Source organism: Leucopleurus acutus, assembly GCF_964270905.1.
Source record: "Leucopleurus acutus genome assembly, chromosome: 1".
NCBI lineage: Eukaryota > Metazoa > Chordata > Mammalia > Artiodactyla > Delphinidae > Leucopleurus > Leucopleurus acutus.
The window spans coordinates 150,980,548-151,004,062 of NC_139142.1; the positions used below are offsets into that span (position 1 = coordinate 150,980,548).

At 43.3% G+C, this 23,515-nt stretch overlaps 1 protein-coding gene across 2 annotated transcripts in view; it reads left to right on the top strand.

The window, feature by feature from the left end:
* The window catches only part of GABRA5 (gamma-aminobutyric acid type A receptor subunit alpha5), a gene marked incomplete at its 3' end in the record, with an annotated part of 89,001 nt that extends 70,766 nt beyond the window's left edge, over positions 1–18,235 (top strand). For both annotated transcript variants that reach the window (XM_082846258.1, XM_082846259.1), the window contains exons 7-10: positions 1,559–1,702; positions 4,256–4,408; positions 7,099–7,310; positions 17,936–18,235. In XM_082846258.1, coding sequence (XP_082702384.1) covers positions 1,559–1,702; positions 4,256–4,408; positions 7,099–7,310; positions 17,936–18,235 — 809 coding nt within the window. The remainder of the gene's footprint in view (positions 1–1,558; positions 1,703–4,255; positions 4,409–7,098; positions 7,311–17,935) is intronic.
* Between the last annotated feature and the right edge of the window lie 5,280 nt (positions 18,236–23,515).

The following is a 23,515-nucleotide window of genomic DNA, read 5'->3' on the forward strand; positions in this document are numbered from 1 at the left end:
CTCTCTGACTGGCCCCAGCTGGAGAAAGTTCTCTGTTTTTAAAGGCTCAAGTGATTATACGGGGTCCACTGGGATCATCTAGGATAATCTCCTGATTTTAAGCCCATAGCTTTAATTCCATTTTGCACAGTGCCTTTTGCTGCGTAAGGTAACAGTCACAGGTGTGACACCAGGGGTAAAGTTTCTGCCTTCTGCACCACCCTCCCACCAGGACAGCATGGACAACAGGGCAACAAGTGCCTTCTGAAAAGAGAGACCTTTATAGTAGTTGATGTGATCAAATGCTGCTCCAAGTTGTTAGAATCAAAAACAAACAGAGGGAATTCCCTGGTGGCACAGTGGTTAAGAATCTGCCTGCCAATGCAGGGGACACGGCTTCAGTCCCTGGTCTGGGAAGATCCCACGTGCCGCGGAAGCCTGCATGCTAAAGCCCACACTCTGCAACAAGAGAAGCCACCACAATGAGAAGCCTGCGCACCGCAACGAAGAGTAGCCCCCGCTCGCCGCAACTAGAGAAAGCCCACACGCAGCAACGAAGACCCAACGCAACCAAAAATAAATAAATAAATAAAAACAAAAACAGAGACCAGACTTGAAAATTCCCTGAGCAGACAACCAGTTTAGTCCTACAAACAAAGCTTAATTTAGCTTATTTTGTAAGGCTAACTCGACCTGGGTCATTTCTTCCTTATGCCTCTGAGAATCATAAGCAAAACTTAAACTGTTTCCCAAGGTTGATATGAGGTAAATACTGACCATTTCCCTATCATTTAAGAAAATTCTAATACTGTAACCAACACTGTGAACAATAAACAAACCATCACCACTTTCCCACCATACAAGATGCTTTGTAGCAGTGTACCCCTGAGCTTCAATCCATGTTTTGGTTTGAGTGCTCCCGGTTTCCAGACTGTCTTTTTGGTGTGTATTCATTACTTCTTGGGTGATTCATTGTTCTTACTTTGACTGTTTATGAACTGTTGACAAGGCACTCTATGCATTACATCCTTACAGAGCTCTTGTAATGACAACAGGAGCCCTAAGAGCTGGGAGAGCCCCAGGCCCTGTGGTCTCAGGCCCGTGCGACAGTGCACCCTGAAGAGAAGATACCCTGTAGGAAGCACTGGGCCCAGCTTCTGAGCACTCTGCCCTTTAGAAATGAGAAGGGCCTGAACCGTGGTGCTGTCTGCCCTGGTCTGACTGCCTGTACTTTATTTAGGTCATTTAACTTTGACTTTCTAATCATCTCTCGTACTACTTTTTTTTTTTTTTTTTTTTTTTTTGCGGTACGCGGGCCTCTCACTGTTGTGGCCTCTCCCGTTGTGGAGCCCAGGCTCTGGACGCGCAGGCTCAGCGGCCATGGCTCACGGGCCCAGCCGCTCCGCGGCATGTGGGATCTTCCCAGACCGGGGCACGAACCCGTGTCCCCTGCATCGGCAGGCGGACTCTCAACCACTGCGCCACCAGGGAAGCCCTCGTATTACTTTTATAAACATCTTTGGTTGTGCCACGCTGCAAATGATTCCATGTTTACACCCCTTTTTCCTCCCCCATACAGATGCATATCCTAATTCTGAAGTTGTCTATGTCTGGACCAATGGCACAACCAAGTCGGTTGTGGTGGCAGAAGATGGCTCCAGGCTGAACCAATACCACCTGATGGGGCAGACAGTGGGCACAGAGAACATCAGCACCAGCACAGGTAAGCCTCACCCCCCATTCAGGGGCGCACACCCTAGGAGAGCCCAGGACTCTCCTTAGCCACCCGGGCCTGTCGTGCTGTGCTGGCCACAAGGAACCTTCCACATCGGGCCCCCTCCCTCCAGCCGCACATGGAGGCATCAGCTGGCATTAAGGATCATGAGAGCATTAATCTGAGGTGCATTTGCCTCCATGTGAGCAGGCCTGGTGACCGCAGGCCCTGGCCAGAGGCCTCATGGACCTACTTATATAACATAGTCCTGCCCAAGCACTGAGACATGAGGGCAGCAGCCTCTGCAGGAAAGGTAGAGAGCTTCCTGCAAATACTCTCATTTACCTGTTCTGCTATCTCCCCACTTTGAACATTTCAGAGGTTTTCCTGGGGTTGAATTTGGGAAGCACAACCGGGCACCATAGAAATAGCCGAGGCTTTAGCAAGTGCTGTCACACCCGCAGGCACAGGGCTGGCCTGAGCCCGCAGGGCAGCACAAGCCAGGCTTCACCTGACACAAAGTGGGCAGGGTGTCCAAAGGAACACAATGCATTCCCTTCTTGCACCTGCAAGGGGTGTCCTCAGACACCTCCTGGCCACAGGAGGCCCAGCCCTAGAGGTCATGGTCACAAGCTTGGCTGTGAGCAGGGGAGGGTCCTGCAGGGCTTCTCATGGCAGGAGAAATGTAGAACAGGGATGGAGAAAGTCCTGCTTGCAACATGAGTTCTAAGCCTCAAATGTTACCCTGGTCAGCGTCACTCTGTCAGCATCACCACCCCCTGGAGCTGGCTGGAAGCACAGGGACGTGCAGTGCATGCCTCCTCTCACACAGGCACTCAGTGTCCGTCCACTGGCGTGGGCTGGCATCCTGGGGAAAGGGCCTGGCAGGGCTGGGAGGAGGCTTCTGTGCCATGTGGTTACCATGTTAAAGGCAAGGGAAGAGGAAGCAGACCTGATTTTATGGGAACAAGTGAAAAGGTGGCACGGCAGAGGTTTGGGGTTAAGAATTGCAATGTTAATGGAGGGTGCTACAGTTGGGAGTCGTTTCATGTCGTTCTTTAAAAATTTATAAATGGGTTTCTGCTCTATTTGCATTCCAAAAAGATGGTCTTTTTTAGAACGTTATCTTATATTGTTATCCTCAACTCAAAAATAGAATGAAAAGAACCACCACAACAAAAGAATTACAAGTAGGAGAGTAACTTCAAATCCTAATGCAAAGAAGCAGAATGGCATTTTCCCTCTTCTCAAGAATTGAGAGGCAAAATTGGATCATGATAAAGATGTCTTTGGTACTAAACATATCTTGCCCCCCTTCTCTCTGTCCCTGTCTCCTTCTGCTAGGCCTGAGCCTATTCCCCTCCTCTCACCTGCTCTCATCTGCCTGGGGCTGTGGGGAGGGCGTGGTGCATCTTGGCCCTGAGGGAATTTTGGTCTCCTCTTCTGTAAGAGGGCAGAGTTTGCCACATACGATCTTAACTCATGCTGTGAGAAAAGGCACGTAGGGACACATCCACAGCTGGCCTTGCTGAGCACTGGGCTTTGAATCCAACAGCAGGAGTCCGAGCTACGTAATCAGTCTCAAATGTCTCAACATTCTGCCCATGCAGCCAGCCGACCACCCTCGAACAGATGGCCCCACCAGGGGTCTACCTTAGCAGAGACCCCAGGCCCTTCCCCCCACATTCACAGTTCCACCAGGCTCCCTGGCCACACCATCTACTTGTTGCAATTCAGCTTAAGAACTCTTGTCCTCAGATCAACTCAGCTCTGCCTCCACCTCTCAAAGCATCCTTCCCATCTCCCCAGGGAGATGCAAATTCACACAGCAAAGGAGACTCTGTCTAACACACCCTCCCATCGCAGCTGCCTTGGCTCCTTACCAGTTCACCATCAGGGCAGCATCGTTCTCCGCAACGAAGGGGAGGTCTGCACGCGCCTCCCACACAGCCAGGCAGATCCAGAGAAGGCACTGGGGCATCGCCAAGGAAATGCCCTCACTCTCTCTGTGGACCAGCGGAAGCTCAGAGCGGCCAGCACCAGTGGCCTCCGGAGGCTGTTGCTCCTCACCCCCAAGCCGGCTGAGGGGGCACAGAGCCTGTGGGGAAGTGGTAGCCCCCCACTCCTTCCAGCCCTCCCTGGCTGGGAAATGAGGAGAAAACAATCCACCCACGACAGGGCTCTGTGATGTCCTGAGTTATATCTGGAGAGGCTAAATCCTGAAATCCTGATGACAGTAGCAGTGAGGGGGGCAGGTGGAGAGTGGCATAGATTGTGACCAGGGATTAGGAAAACACACAAATCTGATTTTCCCCAGCAAAGCATCCACCAGCAGAGGCTCTTCAGAGGCTGGGGGTCAAAAGACTTACTTATAAAATGACCGTTAAGAAATCCATGCATCCTTCAGTCTCTCCTTCACCCAAACAATACAAATAAATGCTTGTCCAAAGGGAGGGTGGAGAGAAGGGAAGCTCCGGGGCTCTGACCAGGGGCAGGAACCACAGGGTTTCAACTGTAGGGTTTCATTTAGGTGGCTGACTGCAGTAATTTGCTCATTTGCAGGTGAATACACAATCATGACGGCTCATTTCCATCTGAAGAGGAAGATCGGGTACTTTGTCATCCAGACCTATCTCCCCTGCATAATGACTGTGATCTTGTCGCAAGTGTCCTTTTGGCTGAACCGAGAATCAGTTCCAGCCAGGACAGTGTTTGGTGAGTGTCCCCAAGCCAGGCCTGTGACTGCCTCTAACACCCCAAAGACAGCAGCCTCAAAGTCCCTAGTGCTGCCTGTCTATTCTGTGACCTAAAAAACAAACAGACCAGTTAGTTATGAATTCAGTATTAAAGAGTAGATTTAGGACTGCTCTCTGAACCAGGGTTCAGAGCAATTCGATCACTGTTTCCCTTTTGAAAAGTCTTTCACTAAGAGCCTTTTTTTTTTTTTTTGAGGTTTGAAATTGCCAGCAATCTGTCTTATGTGGGATTTTGCTACGGTATTTTCACAAATCTCATAAAATACTGTTTTCTATGTTATCAGGCAGTTTTCTTTGAAATGTGCATGCCACTTTAAAATTAACTCCCAAGTGGCAGTCAATATGTTACATGTGATATGATAGTAATAGATTAAATGTATATAAAATATAATATATATTACCTTATGTATATATAAATGTAATATATATGAGATATACATACGTACGTATGATACATGTATATATGTATACATATATATGATAAGAATTTAGAAAATTATCTGACATCCTTGAGACATAAATCAAGTTTAGCAAGATCCAGCTCAGGAAGTACCTTAGCACAGCAGACATGGTTGAGTGTTTGACTTTTACGTGGAAGCTCATTTCATCAAAATCAATGTTAGAAGTAATTTCGTGGGTCAGTTGTAATGGATGCTCACATCCTTCTAAACTGTAAAGTACTATTCCCGCCTCAGCTTTTCCTATTGCACTGTCCCTTCCAAAGAAGGAAAACGTGCCCTGCATTTCCCGCCAGCGCTCCTGTAGGTGGGGGAAGCCGGTGGAGCCTCAGGATTTCCAGTGAGGGCCCAGGATTGCTCCTGTCTGACCATCTCTCTACCTCGAGCCACATACCCAGCTTCACCTGCCTCACCTGATTTAGCTTCAGGAGGGTGTGGAGGTTGGTTTGTGGCCAGGCAGTGCTCCCCCAGCTCTTTAGGGGAGCATTAGTAGGTAGGCAAGGAAAAAAATTTAGTTTGGAGAATGCCCTATATTCCAGTCTGCTTCCTCTTAGAGATTCTCAAAGCACATTAGGATGTTAAAGGACTCAAGGAGACACAAGAAGCCTGTTCAAGGTCACACACAGAACACTTCTCTCCAGCACAATGATTAACTGGATTTCTAAGAAAAATCAAAGATGACTACCGATTTCTCATTTAGCGTTAATTCCATGCACAGTACCGTGTTCAGTGAGGGTATATAAATACCTCTGAAAGATGACACTGAATGAAGACTAAGCTGCTATGACCACCAGCAACATGACACTCTTTTGGTGCTCTTTCCTGAGGCTGCCCTAACAAAGTACCACACACTGAGTGCTTAAGCAATAGAAATTAACTCTCTCACGGTTCTGGAGGCTACAAGTCCAAAATCAGCAGAGTTCGTTTCTTCTGAGGGCTGTGAGGGAAGGCTCTGTTTCTGGCCTCTCTCCCAGTTTCTGGTACTTCCTTGGCCTGTGGCAGCATAATTCCAGTCTTCATGTGCTGTTCTCCCTGTGTGTGTGTGAGAGAGATACCAGTCATATTGGATTAAGGCCTACCCTAATGACCTCATTTTAACTTGATTACTTCTGTAAAGACCATATTTCCAAGTAAGGTCTGGAAAGTAAATCTGAGGTTCTGGAGATTAGGAATTCAACTTATGCATTTGGGGTGGGGGTACACAGTTCCACTCATAACAGGTGTGTTGCACCCACACCCCATACACATACTTGCACCTTTCTGCAAACAAAACTGCAGTAAGAAGAAAGACACAGAGCATGTGGAAACTACATGGGCTGTAAAGGTTCAGCAGACCTGGGTCCCAGTACAGGTTCTCATTTGCCAGCTGGCGAATTTGGGTACATTACTATTTTTAAATCTTTAAGCTCCTCACTTGCAAAATGGGGATAATGACACCCATTCAGAATGTAGCTTAGATCAGAGTCTGGCCCTTAATAGATGCCCATTAGAGGCTTATCGTCCCCTTCCGAGGATCCAGACTTCCTTTATGGTCACTGCAAATTTCCCCAGAAGACAAGGCAGATGGCTACAGGCATCTCGCATGGCAGCATCAAGGTGGCCCAGATCTTTGTTAGAAGGAGTGAAGTGCCAAGACCCAGATTCAGATGTGGTGCTTCTGTTGCACTCCAGTCCTCGGAGTCTGCATGCTGCGTTAATCCATGTGAAAGCAAGCCTGTCTCATCAGTTTTCTGGAGCCCACGACTTATAAGGTGCACAGTGAGTCTTTGTGAAGCACTTCGTTAGAGCGGTGGGAACGTTCTTGCCCTTCTCAGCTGGACTTGCCTTGGGGCCACTAAGATGCCCCACTCCTCTGACGCATCCTTGTTGAGCACCAGCTCTCTGCAGGATCAGGTCAGGACAACGGGGACACAGTTAGAGTATGTGTATGAATCAGACCCAAATCCCTGCCCACCTCGATTTATGTTCTAGAGGAAGGAGACGATTGACAAGGTAAATAAACTAAGCAGTGTTTTAAATGCTATGAATGTGTTGTGCTGTGAAAATTGTAGAGGAAGCGGGAGACCTAGGCTGGGGATTAAAGTGATAGTTCCTTTCTTTCTTTGTCACGTTCAGGGGTGTTATACTGGGGTCCAGTGTTGGTGCTGATCCTTGTTCCCATTGACCCCACCCCTGTCATTGACAACCACAGGGGTGACCACGGTGCTGACTATGACGACCCTCAGCATCAGTGCCCGGAACTCTCTGCCCAAAGTGGCTTATGCGACGGCCATGGACTGGTTCATAGCCGTGTGCTACGCTTTTGTGTTCTCTGCGCTGATCGAGTTTGCCACCGTCAACTATTTCACAAAGAGAGGCTGGGCCTGGGATGGCAAAAAAGCCTTGGAAGCAGCCAAGATCAAGGTACTGACTTCATTTTCCTCCATACTCCAGAGAAAATGTGCCTGATTTTATGTCCAAGTATAAGACCAGGTGTTTGTTTTCCCTACATTCCTCCCCCTGAAAAATGATTTCTTCCCTTATACTCAAGGTCCTTACAAAGTCTTATAACAGGTCTTGTTTTACCTTTATTTTGAATCACCAGCTTCATTCAAGGGAAAGTCTGATATCAGGCCTATTACTTTTGCTAAAGTACCTTCTGTCTGTTCAGGGACTATTTATCCAGTTTTGAATGGTACAGTCAATTCTTCTGCTCACTCTTGCCACTTCACCATGCAGCGTGTCTTCTGCAAGGTGGCTTGAAGGTCGTGAAGGGAGCATTCGAATTATTGGGAGCGACACAACAGGCAAACACACCCAATTCCACTGATGAGATGATTTGCTTAAATGATGCACGTGAGTTATTGTGGGAAGCATTTCTCTATTCAAAGCAATTAAGTGCTGAGTATTTAGAGGGAGGTTGGTGCCTGAATCTAAAAAATATTTGAAGAAAAAAGGTTGCACAACATTCCAACCTGAACCAGATCCTTGGGGAAAAGAAAATAACATACATGGAATAGAAAATAAATAGCACATGGTAAAGTGCTAAGTATGCCACATTTAAAACAAACAAGTCCTTTGCTCTGAGAGAGGAACAGGCCAGACTTATCAGGGTAGACTTGAAAGTGAAACTTCATCTGTCCTTTGGAAATCATCATGAAGGGAGTCTGGAAGGCCCTACCGGAGACTGTGCCCCAAACCCGTGACTACACCAGGATACTCTGCTGCTGCTGAGGGCACTCAGCTGTGTGCACCCATGGCCCCTCAGGGAAGAAGGGAATGGGGGGAGATGCCTGGGGAGGGCCTTGACAAGCAGGAATCTCATGAGGGGGTGTGTTTTTGGGGATGATGGGGGACAGGAGTGAGCTGACAGCAGCAGGCGATTGGTGGGGAGCTGAGAAAACATGGCAGAGGCAGGGCGTCTTCAGACTGGGAATTCTGGACTGAAGTGTCCCAACAGACAGAACCATGGAGGATGTTTGTTGGGGGACATGGAGTCTGGAGAGAGGGGCTTCCCGACACCCAACACTGTGTTGCCAGGAAGTAAATGTTTGCTACAGGCCTGGAGACAGCCTCCCTGAGCCTGAGCGGGGCAGCCGCCTGGGAGGTGCTGCAGGAATTGAGGCCATCAGGCTCGTGTCTGTGAGTCTAGGAGGAAGGTGGAACCCAGGGGCAATGGAGAGTCCTTGAAGGTTGTCGAATGGGCTGTCATCATCATCGGCCACCTCGCTTGCTCACACTCAGCCTCAGTGTCCTTATTACTCATCACAGATCTGAATGCAGACCTGGAGGGAGAGGAGGACATGGAGGTAACTGGCTCATGTAATCTCAGATTAGCACTGATCTCCTAGAAGACTAGGTGTTGTCCCCCAAGGCTGTGGTGCTGGGGATACCATCCCTTAGGCCAGTGGAGGCATCGAGGCATCTGCAGGTATCCCGGCAGGCAAGTCATACTGTTACACACGGTGGTGAGCATGAATAAGTAAGTATAGCATTACTGGCTTTTACTTAGAAGTGGAGAAAATTTGAACACCAGACTGTGTTCACCATCATTACCTGTTGGGATCTTCAGAGTTGGGAGTGCAAGATGGTTTTTAGGGGTGGACACCTGTGAAAGGACAGAGGAAGGAGTTGAAGTTGACCGTGTAGGGAGCTGTCTGCCCTCAGCTGGGCAGCAAGTCGTCCCGGAAGGAGGACAGAGGCACATCTCTGGACCACTGTGGCCACCCTGAGTCCTGTTTGAAACACCCACTTCTGAGACCCATCATTCTCACCTCCAGTGTCTGCTCTGTCCTGGTTACACCCAGAGACAAAGGCCGTGCAAACCACTGAGGTAGCTAGTCCATCATGCTGATGGGCTTCTTCTGGCAGACGAGTAGGGGTGTGTGCATGGCACCATGGGGGCTGCAAAGAACCGTACCATTTCTGAGGAGTGGCCCACAGACCCTGCTCTGCTCTGACGCTGTGGTCACCCTCACTGTGGCCCCGGGGTCATTGTGCTCCCTGCATCGGGGTACATATGCACTCCTATTCCACCTCACTTTTCACTGCTTCTTCTTGCTCCTTCTCCATGCACTTCCTCTCTGCTTTTCATCTATCACATATTTTTTAACATCTTTATTGGAGTATAATTGCTTTACAATGGTGTGTTAGTTTCTGTTTCATAACAAAGTGAAGCAGTTATACATATACATGTATCCCCATATCTCTTCCCCCTTGCGTCTCGCTCCCTCCCACCCTCCCTATCGCACCCCTCTAGGCGGTCACAAAGCACCGAGCTGATCTCCCTGTGCTATGCAGCTGCTTTCTACTAGCTATCTGTTTTACGTTTGGTAGTGTATATATGTCCATGCCACTCTCTCGCTTTGTCACAGCTTACCCTTCCCCCTCCCCATATCCTCAAGTCCATTCTCTAGTAGGTCTGTGTCTTTATTCCTGTCTTAACCCTAGGATCTTCATGACATTTTTTTTTCTTAAATTCCATATATATGTGTTAGCATATGGTACTTGTTTTTCTCTTTCTGACTTACTTCACTCTGTATGACAGACTCTAGGTCCATCCACCTCACTACAAATAACTCAATTTCGTTTATTTTAATAGCTGAGTAATATTCCATTGTATATATGTGCCACATCTTCTTTATCCATTCATCTGTTGATGGGCACTTATGTTGCTTCCATGTCCTGGCTATTGTAAATAGAGCTGCAATGAACATTTTGGTACATGACTCTCTTTGAATTATGGTTTTCTCAGGGTATATGCCCAGTAGTGGGATTGCTGGGTCCTATGGTAGTTCTATTTGTAGTTTTTTAAGGAACCTCCATAGTCGCTGTATCAATTTACATTCCCACCAACAGTGCAAGAGGGTTCCCTTTTCTCCACACCCTATCCAGCATTTATTATTTCTAGATTTTTTGAGGATGGCCATTCTGACCAGTGTGAGATGATATCTCATTGTAGTTTTGATTTGCATTTCTCTAATGATTAATGATGTTGAGCATTCTTTCATGTGTTTCTTGGTAATCTGTATATCTTCTTTGGAGAAATATCTACTTAGGTCTTCTGCCCATTTTTGGATTGGGTTGTTTGTTTTTTTGATATTGAGCTGCATGAGCTGGTTGTAAATTTTGGAGATTAATCCTTTGTCAGTTGCTTCATTTGCAAATATATTCTCCCATTCCCAGGGTTGTCTTTTGGTCTTGTTTATGGTTTCCTTTGCTGTGCAAAAGGCTTTAAGTTTCATTGGGTTCCATTACTCTAGGAGGTGGGTCAAAGTGGACCTTGCTGTGATTTACATCATAAAGTGTTCTGCCTATGTTTTCCTCTAAGAGTTTGATAGTGTCTGGCCTTATATTTAGGTCTTTAATCCACTTTGAGTTGATTTTTGTGTATAGTGTTAGGGAGTGTTCTAATTTCATTCTTTTACATGTAGCTGTCCAGTTTTCCCAGCACCACTTATTGAAGAGACTGTCTTTTCTCCACTGTATATTCTTGCCTCATTTATCAAAGATAAGGTGACCATATGTGTGTGGGTTTATCTCTGGGCTATCTATCCTGTTCCATTGATCTATCTTTCTATTTTTGTGCCAGTACCATACTGTCTTGATTACTGTAGCTTTCTAGTATAGTCTGAAGTCAGGGAACCTGATTCCTCCAGCTCCGTTTTTCTTTCTCAAGATTGCTTTGGCTATTCGGGGTCTTTTGTGTTTCCATACAAATTGTGAATTTTTTTGTTCTAGTTCTGTGAAAGATGCCAGTGGTAGTTTGATAGGGATTGCATTGAATCTGTAGATTGCTTTGGGCAGTATAGTCATTGTCACAATGTTGATTCTGCCAATCCAAGAACATGGTATATCTCTCCATCTATTTGTATCATCTTTAATTTCTTTCATCAGTGTCTTATAGTTTTCTGCATACAAGTCTTTTTTCTCCTTATGAAGATTTACTCCTAGGTATTTTATTCTTTTTGTTGCAATGGTAAATGAGAGTGTCTCCTTAATTTCTCTTTCAGATTTTTCATCATTAGTGTATAAGAATGCAAGAGATTTCTGTGCATTAATTTTGTACCCTGCTACTTTACCAAATTCATTGATTAGCTCTAGTAGTTTTCTGGTAGCATCTTTAGGATTCTCTGTGTATAGTATCATGTCATCTGCAAACAGTGACAGCTTTACTTCTTCTTTGCCGATTTGGATTCCTTTTATTTCCTTTTCTTCTCTGATTGCTGTGGCTAAAACTTCCAAAACTATGTTGAATAATAGTGGTGAGAGTGGGCAACCTTTTCTTGTTCCTGATCTTAGTGGAAATGGTTTCAGTTTTTCACCTTTGAGGATGATGCTGGTTGTGGGTTTGTCATGTATGGCCTTTATTATGTTGAGGTAAGTTCTCTCTATGACTACTTTCTGGAGGGTTTTTATCAAAAATGGGTGTTGAATTTTGTTGAAAGCTTTCTCTGCATCTATTGAGATGATCATATATTTTCCCCCTCAATTTGTTAACATGGTGTATCACATTGAATGATTTGCGTATATTGAAGAATCCTTGCATTCCTAGGATAAATCCCACTTGATCATGGTGTATGATCCTTTTAATGTGCTGTTGGATTCTGTTTCCTAGTAGTTTGTTGAGGATTTTTGCATCTATGTTCATCAGTGATATTGGCCTGTAGTTTTCTTTCTTTGTGACAGCTTTGTCTGGTTTTGATATCAGGGTGATGGTGGCCTCGTAGAATGAGTTTGGGAGTGTTCGTCCCTCTGCTATATTTTGGAAGAGTTTGAGAAGGATAGGTGTTAGCTCTTCCCTAAATGTTTGATAGGATTCGCCTTTGAAGCCATCTGGTCCTGGGCTTTTGTTTGTTGGAAGATTTTTAATCACAGTTTCAATTTCAGTGCTTGAGTTTGCTCTGTTCATATTTCCTATTTCTTCCTGGTTCAGTCTCAGAAGGCTGTGCATTTCTAAGAATTTTTCTATTTCTTCCAGGTTGTCCATTTTATTGGCATATATTTGCTTGTAGTAATCTCTCGTGATTCTTTGTATTTCTGCAGTGTCAGTTGTTATTTCTCCTTTTCCATTTCTAATTCTATTGATTTGAGTCTTCTTCCTTTTTATCTTGATGAGTCTGGCTAATCGTTTATCAATTTTGTTTATCTTCTCAAAGAACCAGCATTTAGTTTTATTGATCTTTGCTATCATTTCCTTCATTTATTTCTGATCTGATCTTTATGATTGCTTTCCTTCTGCTAACTTTGGGGGTTTTTTGTTCTTCTTTCTCTAATTACTTTTGGTGTAAGGTTAGGTTGTTTATTTGAGATGCTTCTTGTTTCTTAAGGTAGGACTGTATTGCTATAAACCTCCCTTTAGATCTGCTTTTGCTGCATCCCATAGGTTTTTGGTCGTCGTGTTTTCATTGTTATGTGTTTCTAGGTATTTTTTGATTTCCTTTTTGATTTCTTCAGTGATCACTTCGTTATTAAGTCGTGTATTGTTTAGCATCCATGTGTTTGTACTTTTTACAGATTTTTTCCTGTAATTGCTATCTCATAGCGTCTCATAGTGTTGTGGTTGGAAAAGATAATTGATACGATTTCAATTTTCTTAAATTTACTGAGGCTTGATTTGTGACCCAGTACAAGTACTATCCTGGAGCATGTTCCATGACGACTTGAGAAGAAAGTGTATTCTGTTGTTTTTGGATGGAGTGTTCTATAAATATCAATTAAGTCCATCTTGTTTAATGTATCATTTAAAGTTTGTGTTTCCCTTATTTATTTTCATTTTGGATGATCTGTCCATTGGTGAAAGTGGGGTGTTAAAGTCCCCTACTATGTATGCGTTATTGTCGATTTCCCCTTTTATGGCTGTTAGCATTTGCGTTATGTATGGGTGCATAAATATTTACTATTGTTATATCTTCTTCTTGGATCGATCCCTTGATCATTATGGAGTGTCCTTCTTTGTCTCTTGTAATAGTCTTTATTTTAAAGTCTATTTTGTCTGATATGAGAATGGCTACTCCAGCTTTCTTTTGATTTCCATTTGAATGGAATATCTTTTTTCATCCCCTCACTTTCAGTCTGAATGTGTCCCTGGGCCTGACGTGGGTCTCTTGTAGACAGCATATATGTGGGTCTTGTTTTTGTATCCACTCAGCCAGTCTATGTCTTTTGGTGGGAGCATTTAATCCATTTACATTTAAGGTAATTATCGATATGTATGTTCCTCTTCCCATTTTCTTAGTTGTTTTGGGCTTGTTATTGTAGGTCTTTTCCTTCTCTTTTGTTTCCTGCCTAGAGAAGTTCCTTTAGCATTTGTCATAAAGCTGGTTTGGTGGTGCTGAATTCTTTTAGCTTTTGCTTGTCTGTAAAGGTTTTAATTTCTCCATCAAATCTGAATGAGATCCTTGCTGGGTAGAGTAATCTTGGTTGTAGATTTTTTCCCCTTCATTACTGTAAATATGTCCTGCCAGTCCCTTCTGGCTTGCAGAGTTTCTGCTGAAAGATCAGCTGTTAACCTTATGGGGATTCCCTTAGATGTTATTTGTTGTTTTTCCCTTGCTGACTATTAATATTTTTTCTTTGTATTTAATTTTTGATAGTTTGATTAATATGTATCTTGGCATGTTTCTCCTTTGATTTATCCTGTATGGAACTCTCCTTGCTTCCTGGTCTTTAACTATTTCAGTTCCCGTATTAGGGAAGTTTTCAACTATAATCTCTTCAAATATTTTCTCAGTCCCTTTCATTTTCTCTTCTTCTTCTGGGACCCCTACAATTAGAATATTGGTGCGTTTAATTTTGTCCCAGAGGTCTCTGAGACTGTCCTCAATTCTTTTCATTCTTTTTTCTTTATTCTGCTCTGCTGTAGTTATTTCCACTATTTTATCTACCACTTATCCGTTTTTCTGCCTCAGTTATTCTGCTATTGATCCCTTCTAGAGAATTTTTAATTTCATTTTTTGTGTTGTTTATCACTGTTTGTTTGCTCTTTAGGTCTTCTAGGTTCTTGTTAAACATTTCTTGAATTTTCTCCATTCTATTTCCAAGATTTTGTATCATCTTTACTATCATTATTCTGAATTCTTTTTCAGGTAGCCTGCCTATTTCCTCTTAATTTGTTAAGTCTGGTGGGTTTTTGCCTTGCTCCTTCATTTGCTGTGTTTCTCTGTCTTCTCATTTTGGTTAACTTACTGTGTTTGGGGTCTCCTTTTTGCAGGCTGCAGGTTCATAGTTCCTGTTGTTTTTGATGTTTGCCCCCAGTGGCTAAGGTTGGTTCAGTGGTTTGTGTAAGCTTCCGGGTGGAGGTGACTAGTGCCTGTGTTCTGGTGGATGAGGCTGGATCTTGTCTTTCTGGTGGGCAGGTCCATGACTGGTGGTGTGTTTTGGGGTGTCTGTGGCCTTATTATGATTTTAGGCGGCCTCTCAGCTAATGGATTGGGTTGTGTTCCTTTCTTGCTAGGTGTTTGGCGTAGGGTGTCCAGCACTGTAGCTTGTTGGTCATTGAATGGAGCTGGGTCTTGGTGTTAAGATGGAGATCTCTGGGAGATTTTTGCTGTTTGATATTACGTGGAGCTGGGAGGTCTCTTGTGGACCAATGTCCTGAACTTGGCTCTCCCACCTCAGAGGCACAGCCCTGATGTCTGGCTGGAGCACCAGAAGCCTGTCATCCACACTGCTCATAATAAAAGGGAGACAAAAAAGAAAGAAAGAAAGAAGATAAAATATAATAAAATGAAATTTGAAAGTTATTAAAATAAAAAATAAGTATTAAAAACATTTTTAAAGTAATTTTAAAAAAGAAAGAAAGAAGGTGGAGAGCAACCAAACCAAAAAAGCAAATCCACCAATGATAACAAGCGCTAAAAACTATACTTAAAAAAAAAACGGACAGACAGAGCCCTAGGACAAATGGTAAAAGCAAAGCTATACAGACATAATCACACACAGAAGCATACACAGACACATTCACAAAAAGAGAAAAAGGGAAAAAAATATATACATTTTTGCTCCCAATGTCCACCTCCTCAATTTGGGATGATTCATTGTGTATTCAGGTATTCCACAGATGCAGGGCACATCAAGTTGATTGTGGGGATATAATCCGCTGCTCCTGAGGCTGCTGGGAGAGATTTTCCTTTCTCTTCTTTGTTCTCACAGCTCTTGGGTTTCAGCTTTGGATTTGCCCCGCCTCTGCGTGTTGGTCGCCTGAGGGTGTCTGTTCCCTGCCCAGACAGGACTGGGTTAAAGGAGCAGCTAATTAGGGGGCTCTGGCTCACTTAGGCTGGGGGGAGGGAGGGGCACGGATGCGGGGCGAGCCTGCGGTGGCAGAGGCCGGCGTGACGTTGCAACAGCCTGAGGCGCGCCGTGCGTTCTACTGGGGAAATTGTCCCTGGATCACGGGACCCTGGCAGTGGCGGGCTGCACAGGCTCCCAGGAGGGGCGGTGTAGATAGTGACCTGTGCTCGCACACAGGCTTCTTGGTGGCGGCAGCAGCGGCCTTAGCATCTCATGCCCGTCTCCGGGGTCCGCACTGATAGCTGCGGCTCGCATCTGTCTTGAGCTCCTTTAAGCTGTGCTCTTAATCCCCTCTCCTCGCGCACCAGGAAATAGAGAGTCAAGAAAAAGTCTCTTGCCTCTTTGGCTGGTCCTGACTTTTTCCCGGACTTCCTCTCGGCTAGCCGTGGTGCACTAACCCCTTCAGGCTGTGTTCACACCGCCAGTCCTCTCCCTGCGCTCCTACCGAAGCCCGAGCCTCAGCTCCCAGCCCTCGCCCACCCCGGCGGCTGAGCAGACAAGCCTCTCGGGCTAGTGGGTGCTGGTCAGCACCTATCACCTGTGCGGGAATCTCTCCGCTTTGCCCTCCGCACCCCTGTTGCTGCACTCTCCTCCGTGGCTCCGAAGCTTCCCCACTCCACCACACGCAGTCACCGCCCACGAAGGGGCTTGCTAGTGTGTGGAAACCTTTCCTCCTTCACAGCTCCCTCCCACTGGTGCAGGCCCCATCCCTATTCTTTTGTCACTGTTTTTATCTTTTTTCTTTTGCCCTACCCAGGTACGTGGGGAGTTTCTTGCCTTTTGGGAGGTCTGAGGTCTTCTGCCAGCATTCAGTAGGTGTCCTGTAGGAGTTGTTTTACATGTAGATGTATTTCTGATGTACTTGTGGGGAGTAAGGTGATCTCCACGTCTTAGTCTTCCGCCATCTTGAAGCTCCCTCCCACATATTTTTAATGGTTAATATATTTTCTTTCTTTTTTTAAAAAACCATAGTTACCGGGCTGTGTATTACATTTCCCAATCTTATTTATCTTACAACTGGAAGTTTTTACCTTTTGACCACCTTCACCCATTTTGCTCCCTGCCCCCTGCCCTCTGGTGACCAACAATCTGCTCTCTGTATCTATGAGTTCAGCTTTTTTTTTGTTTTTTTGTTTGGATTCCACATATTAGTGAAATCATATGGTATTTGTCTTTCTCTGTCTGACTTATTTCACTTAGCACAATGCTCTCAATGTCCTTCCCTGTTGTAAATGGCAGGATTTTCTTCCTTTTTTATGGCTGAATACTATTCCATTGTGTTCCAATGTGTATTCTATTGTATTTATACACACACACACACACACACACACACCACATTTTGTTTAACCATCGGCTGGCAGACACATTGTTACCATATTTTTGCTATTGTGAATAATGTTGCTATGAGCAATGGGATGCAGATCTGTTTTTCAGATAGTGATATATCTTTTTTAATTATTCTTAGGTTTTCCAAATTTAATTTAATGAGATTATGTTACTTTGGTAAAGGAACAGAATTTTTCCCAACATTCTATCATGCAAATTTTCAAACATACAGAAATGTTGAAGAACTACAAAATGAAAACCTGTCTACTATTAACATTTTACTGAGCTTGTGTCATCACCACCCATCTATCATTTATCTATCTATCTATGTTACCTAAAATCTGTCTATCCATTCATCCATCCACCCATCCTCAATCCATCTGTCAATACATCGTATTTTTTGATGTATTTCAAAGTAAATAGTACATTTCCCACTAATACTTCAGTAAGCATGTCACTAACTAGAGTTCAATATTTGTTTACTGTTTGATTCTTTTGAAGCAAAATTTACATAGTATGAAATGCACAAATGTTAAGGGTACTTTTGCTGAGGTTTGATGAACATGTTCACCTGTAAACCCAAATCCCTATCAAGATAGAGAACATTGCCAGCACTCCAGAAAGGTCATCATGCCCCTTCCCAGTCCATTCCTGTCCCCACCACAACAAAGGTAACCACTATTCCGAATTTTTCTACCATAAAGTATTTTGCCTGTTCTAGAATTTCACATCCAAGACTGGCCATGTGGGATTCTAGGCTTAGAAGTCTGTGGAAGGCTGCCCTCTGCCAGAGCTAAGCTGATACCCTCTCTGTCTCTGTCTTTATGTCTGTCTCTGTCTCTCTCTTTTGAGAGATAAACCTTCAGAACCTTTAGAAGTGAACTGACAGCTGCCTGCAAACGTCATGCCCTTAAATTTTTTATATTTTGCAGAAAAAGGAGCGTGAACTTACACTAAATAAATCAACAAATGCTTATACTACTGGGAAGATGACCCACCCCCCAAACATCCCAAAGGAGCAGACCCCTTCAGGGACCTCAAATGCCTCTTCAGCCTCAGTAAAACCTGAAGACAAGACTTCTGAAAACAAAAAGACTTACAACAGCATCAGCAAGATAGACAAAATGTCCCGAATTATATTCCCAGTCCTGTTTGGCACTTTCAACCTAGTTTACTGGGCAACATATTTGAATAGGGAGCCAGTGATTAAAGGGGCTACCTCTCCAAAATGAGCTGCCATGCTCCCAAACTCCAAGACAGCCATACGTTCAGTGACGGGCACCAAGGAGAGGTTGAGCTTGGGGGACCTCCCTTTTTTGGGCACTATCTTTCAGGAAATTTTTGCATGTTTAATAATATGTACAAATAATATTGCCTTGATGTTTCTATATATAATGTCAGATGTTTCAAAGATGTCACATTGATAAATCAAGCCACTTTCTAGAAAAACAGGAGACAATGGCTCTGATACTCAGATGCTCAGTATCTTACATTGATAGTTTACAAACAAGTATATTTTTAACTGTTCCAAGTGTTACCTAACAATGTTTTTTATACTTTGAATGTCATTTCATACAAATTTTCCCAGCAGATAAATATTTTAGGAAGTACTCCATGATTACTACTTGACCAACTCTCACAAGAAACAAATATCACAAAGAGCACATTTTTCATTGAAAAAGAAACTGTGGGCATTTATGTAGAAAACTAATTGCCTTTGATAATTCTTACTGTTCTGAAATTAAAAGTACTGCATGATCTTATGTTAAGAAATAGAATAAACAAATATTTATGCAGACATTTAATAACAGAAATATATGATATGTTAGATTAACAGATACAATGTTTCCCCAAGGAAAAATTTAACTGCTTAAAAATAGTTTTTGTGGGGGAGGTGGGAATGAAACTTACTTCTCTCCCTCCGACTCCCCCCACTAACTGAACAATGACCAAGAAAGAAAAGATCTTAAAACAAAGAGTAGTGTGATGACAGTCTTGGCATTTGGCCTGAGCATCCACTGTCTGAAACACTGACCACACCTCACTGCAGACAGTGTGTAGTGCTTCAGTGGTGAGAAATTGTAAATGAGTTATTTTCCATTTTATTTCCCTGTATGTTATTTCATGATTGACTTATTGCTCTGTTAGCTTTTGTATATGAACCTTAAATGTTCATTAAAAAATAAACTGATCTTGTGGATAAATGTCATATTTTGAAAAATATTTCATATTTTGGTGGGTGGATTGACTCATTTTCTAAAAATGATGTAAAGGAAACCCATCATGAAATTGCTTGGGAAAAAGTGTCTCACTTGGCTGCTCACCTCTGTTCCAATCTAATTCTTCTGGGTAGTATGTAGAGAGAAAGCTGACTTCAACCACAGTGAGGTGAATAGGTAGAATTGGAAGTTCTTTCCGTCTCATACCTCTCCAGGGTGCGGTGCCCTACGGGTCTCTGCTTGATAGAGCTCTACCTGAAGGTGTTCCCAAGGTGGGTGCTTGCTGTGGGCAAAGTGACTACTCAATTCTCCATGGCTTTCCTTTTTTTTTTTTTTTTTTGGCAGTATGTGGGCCTCTCACTGTTGTGGCCTCTCCCATTGCGGAGCACAGGCTCTGGACACGCAGGCTCAGTGGCTGTGGTTCACAGGCCTAGCCGCTCCGCGGCATGTGGAATCTTCCCAGACCAGGGCAAGAACCCGTGTCCCCTGCATCGGCAGGTGGACTCTCAACCACTGCACCACCAGGGAAGCCCCATGGCTTTCCTTTTGCTGTTTGTAAAGAGTGATACAAAGAAGTGCATGTGGACCAGCTACTTACTGTTAGAAGAAGTATCCAGAAACAACATGTATAAAAGGAACAGTTTCTGTCTCCTCTATGACTTGTAAAAGGGAAATTATGACCATTAGCAAATGGTATCAAAATTAAACCTGCCTAAATTGACTACTTCATGGTACCTAATTCTTAAAAACCCATCCACCTCACCATGTTTCGTGGACACACAGACATGGTCATGGCCATGGACACACATATAGGCAGATATTCAGAAGTCTTTCATCTTGAATAACCAGATAAATGCCTATAGCATCCATTCACTGAAAACTCCAAGTACTTATCCTGAAAAGCCTTTTCACAGGATTCAAAATCAGGTATTACATTTTATCAGAGTAGTATGAGAGATGCACAGAACTACTACATTCTTCAAAAAGACTGGTGCCCATTTTTGGCATCCCTTGTTCATTAAATACACAGAGGTTCCATTGCCGCTACTCAGGCTCTCAGAAAGGTAAAGGTCAACAAAAGGGGTGCTTTTAAAACTTCACACAAGAAGCATTTCTCTATTTCAAATGGTGCTATATTTGTAGAATGATGTTTGTGCTTTCCATTATACCACAGCATAAAATCGGCCAAAACCAAGGGCAGACGTGAAGCTGACTATGAAACTTCTGTTTTCATTTACTGTTTATTTTTATTTCTCTTACAGTCTTTACAGTCTAGCCTTGCATTGTAGTTTGGAGAAAAATATACTATAGGTTAGATCTAAAAGGCTACACATACATACAAATGCTCACTTTAAACATCTCAGTCCTAATGGGAAATGATATCTTCCATAGCAGGTTGCAATAATTTTCTTGACAAGTCCTAGCTTTTGTTACAGGAAACCCTGGAAGCCCTGCTAGGTGAATTCCAGTTTGAAGATCTAACTACTGCATTTACATGCTGCTCAGCCTTAAATCTGATGAATATTTAGTGAAAAAGGTCATATCAGTTGTCTGCTGATTTTGTATTATAGATATTTCAGTGTTTGTTATTTTTAATGAGGACATAATGAAGAATCACCTTGGGAAAAATGACAACAAGGCAAGGAATAAAATTTTTTGAAAATAATTATAAATTACAGTGCTCTACTTTTAGAACCAGAGTATTTAAATGTATTTCTTTTGACATCAACATAAATAGACAGAATATTCTAATAAGTCAGCAATCAGTATTACTTCTCTATTTCTCAGGAAGCGATGGGTCTATTTAGGGCAGACTATGGTGAAAGTTGACCTAAATGTTTATATGCAACAATTGGGTTCAGATATTTCGAGAGTAACTATCAAAGTTAAAATGATACAGCACCCTGCATTGAATATTGACAAGGAAGTTGTAATCTTCTAATCTATTTGTTATGTTAATGCTTTAGGAATAATGCTGTATGTCTCCTTTGTGATAAGTTAGGGGAATTAGGTAAGGTAAATGAGAAATCTCTATTTTACAAATAAGGATATCAAAACCCAAAGAGGTTAATCTATTGGCTCAAATCATTAGGAGCAAATAGATTGCAGTTCTCATAGTTTCTAAATCTGGGTTCACAACCCCATGTAGTTTCTTCCAGATGGAAGATGATTTAGAACAAAAATGTAACCTAAAATGGAAAATCCTGCTTTAAGCACTGGCTGAATGATAAGAATGCCCTAGAGAACATTTTTTACACTGAAAACGTGACCTTTAAGTCTGTTCCTTCTTATATAAGATTTTTGTGCTTCTGTGATCCTAGAAACTCCTCTTGATAGAATGGACCTGTCACAGTAGCACTCTCCCCATCTGAGAGAGAGACAGAGAGAGAGAGAGAGAGAGAGAGGAGGGAGCAAGGATGCAGGGAGGGAAGAGAGAGAGAAGCACTGATTGACTAGAACCCCGTGTTTGGATGTGATTGCTCCTTTCAGAGCACCCATGTAAATGATTACGGTGACTGCAAGGAGCGGGGAGTCTACATCAAGGGGAAAGCATAACTACGATGGCACAGAGTCTTCAATCAATGTTAGCCTGTACTGTAAGAACTAGCTTCAAATCAAAAAGAACTTTTTTAAAAAAATTGGAAATGCCATAGTTCTCTCAGTGAAAACAGTAGTTTAAATATTTAAAAATTAGTCTTAATGTCTTTTTTACAATACTAGCACATCTGGGACAATCAATGCCATGAGCAAACATGGTGAGGTTTTGAATATGATTTACTACTCTGATCATTGCAATTACTTGCCAGGTTTGCAGTGATGTAAGGTAATGCTTTTGAAGTGTGCAAAATGGTTCATTTCATCAAAGATTTGCATGATTATCTGTTTGTCAATGTCATTTTCAATAGTCTATCTCAACTCCAATCTTAGTGGGTCTGTAGCTTATTTTAAAATGAGCCTGGGTTCTTTATGGAAACTTGTGATTGAAAAATATTTACTGCTTAGAATTTCCCTAATATAAAAGTCTGAAGAAATGGGTTTCCCTTAGTTTTTCTGAGTTCAGATCGAAAGACAAGTAAAACCAAACATCAGATACTATATTTTGCAATGAATAGCCTTAAAAGGAAAATTTGAAATGAGGTTTAATTGACTCAATATAATTTAAGCCTAATTTATTATACATTCTTCATGTTGCTACCACTGTCTCCGTAGCAGCCAACACTATTCCAGGCCAGTGACAGGTGCTCAGTGAATGTAAATTGATGGAGGGAATGAATACCGGAAAGTGGGTGGCCTGGATGTGATGAAACCTCTTTGGGTAGGGGTGGTTGTATCCCACCCAAAGAAAATATGTCTTTAAGAGTTTATAAAATAAAAATTTCGGGATTTTTTACAAACGTATCCATATTTCACATAACAATATTGGGAACACCCCCACACACGGCAACAACTGGCTTGGCCTGAGTAGCAGGCTGACCCTTTAGGTCAGTGGTCCCCAGCAATCTTGGCACCAGGGACCGGTTTCATGGAAGACAATTCTTCCATGGACGTGGGGGGGTGGGGCGTGGGAAGGTGGTTCAGGCTGTAATGCGAGCAATGGGAGGGATAGTTCAGGCAGTAATGCCAGCGGTGGTTCAGGCCATAATGCAAGTGATAGGCAGCAGCAGCAGATGAAGCTTCGCTCAATAGCCCGCCGCCGCTCACCTCTTGCTGTACAGCCCGGTACTGGTCCACGTCCCAGGGGTTGGGGACTCCTGCTTTAGGTAAAGTGGCCATATAATTTACTATTCAGAAATGAGACTGCTAGATGGTGGAGAGAGTACCTCAGTAAATCTTCTCCCCTCAAAAAGCAATGACAACTCTGGCAAGATTATCAAAAGCAACCATTTCAGAATTCTGGAAATTTAGATAAAGGCACACAACAAATTAAAAGTGTTTATTGAAGAAAACTACTGAGCCTCAATTAGAAAAGTGGGTCTATGACACTTTAGCTTAGGGATATTCCCATCTCCCTACCAGCTCCTTGGCATGGTCCCATAAAGACCAGCAGCTTTGCTGACACAAAGTGGGCTAACTTGATTTGGAACTCCAGAAAAAGCCCTGTCCCCAAGGCTTTGCCACGATTCGACCTGACTTGGAGCTCCAAGGAAAAGCTTTATTCCCAGGGCATTGTTGATAACAGAAGTCAGTAGCAGTCAGGGAAGGTAAATAGTATAGATTCCTAGGGCTGTGATATAATCTGGGGCTAAAAAGAGTCCAGCCAAAAATTTTAAAAGATAATGTAGGGACTCACAT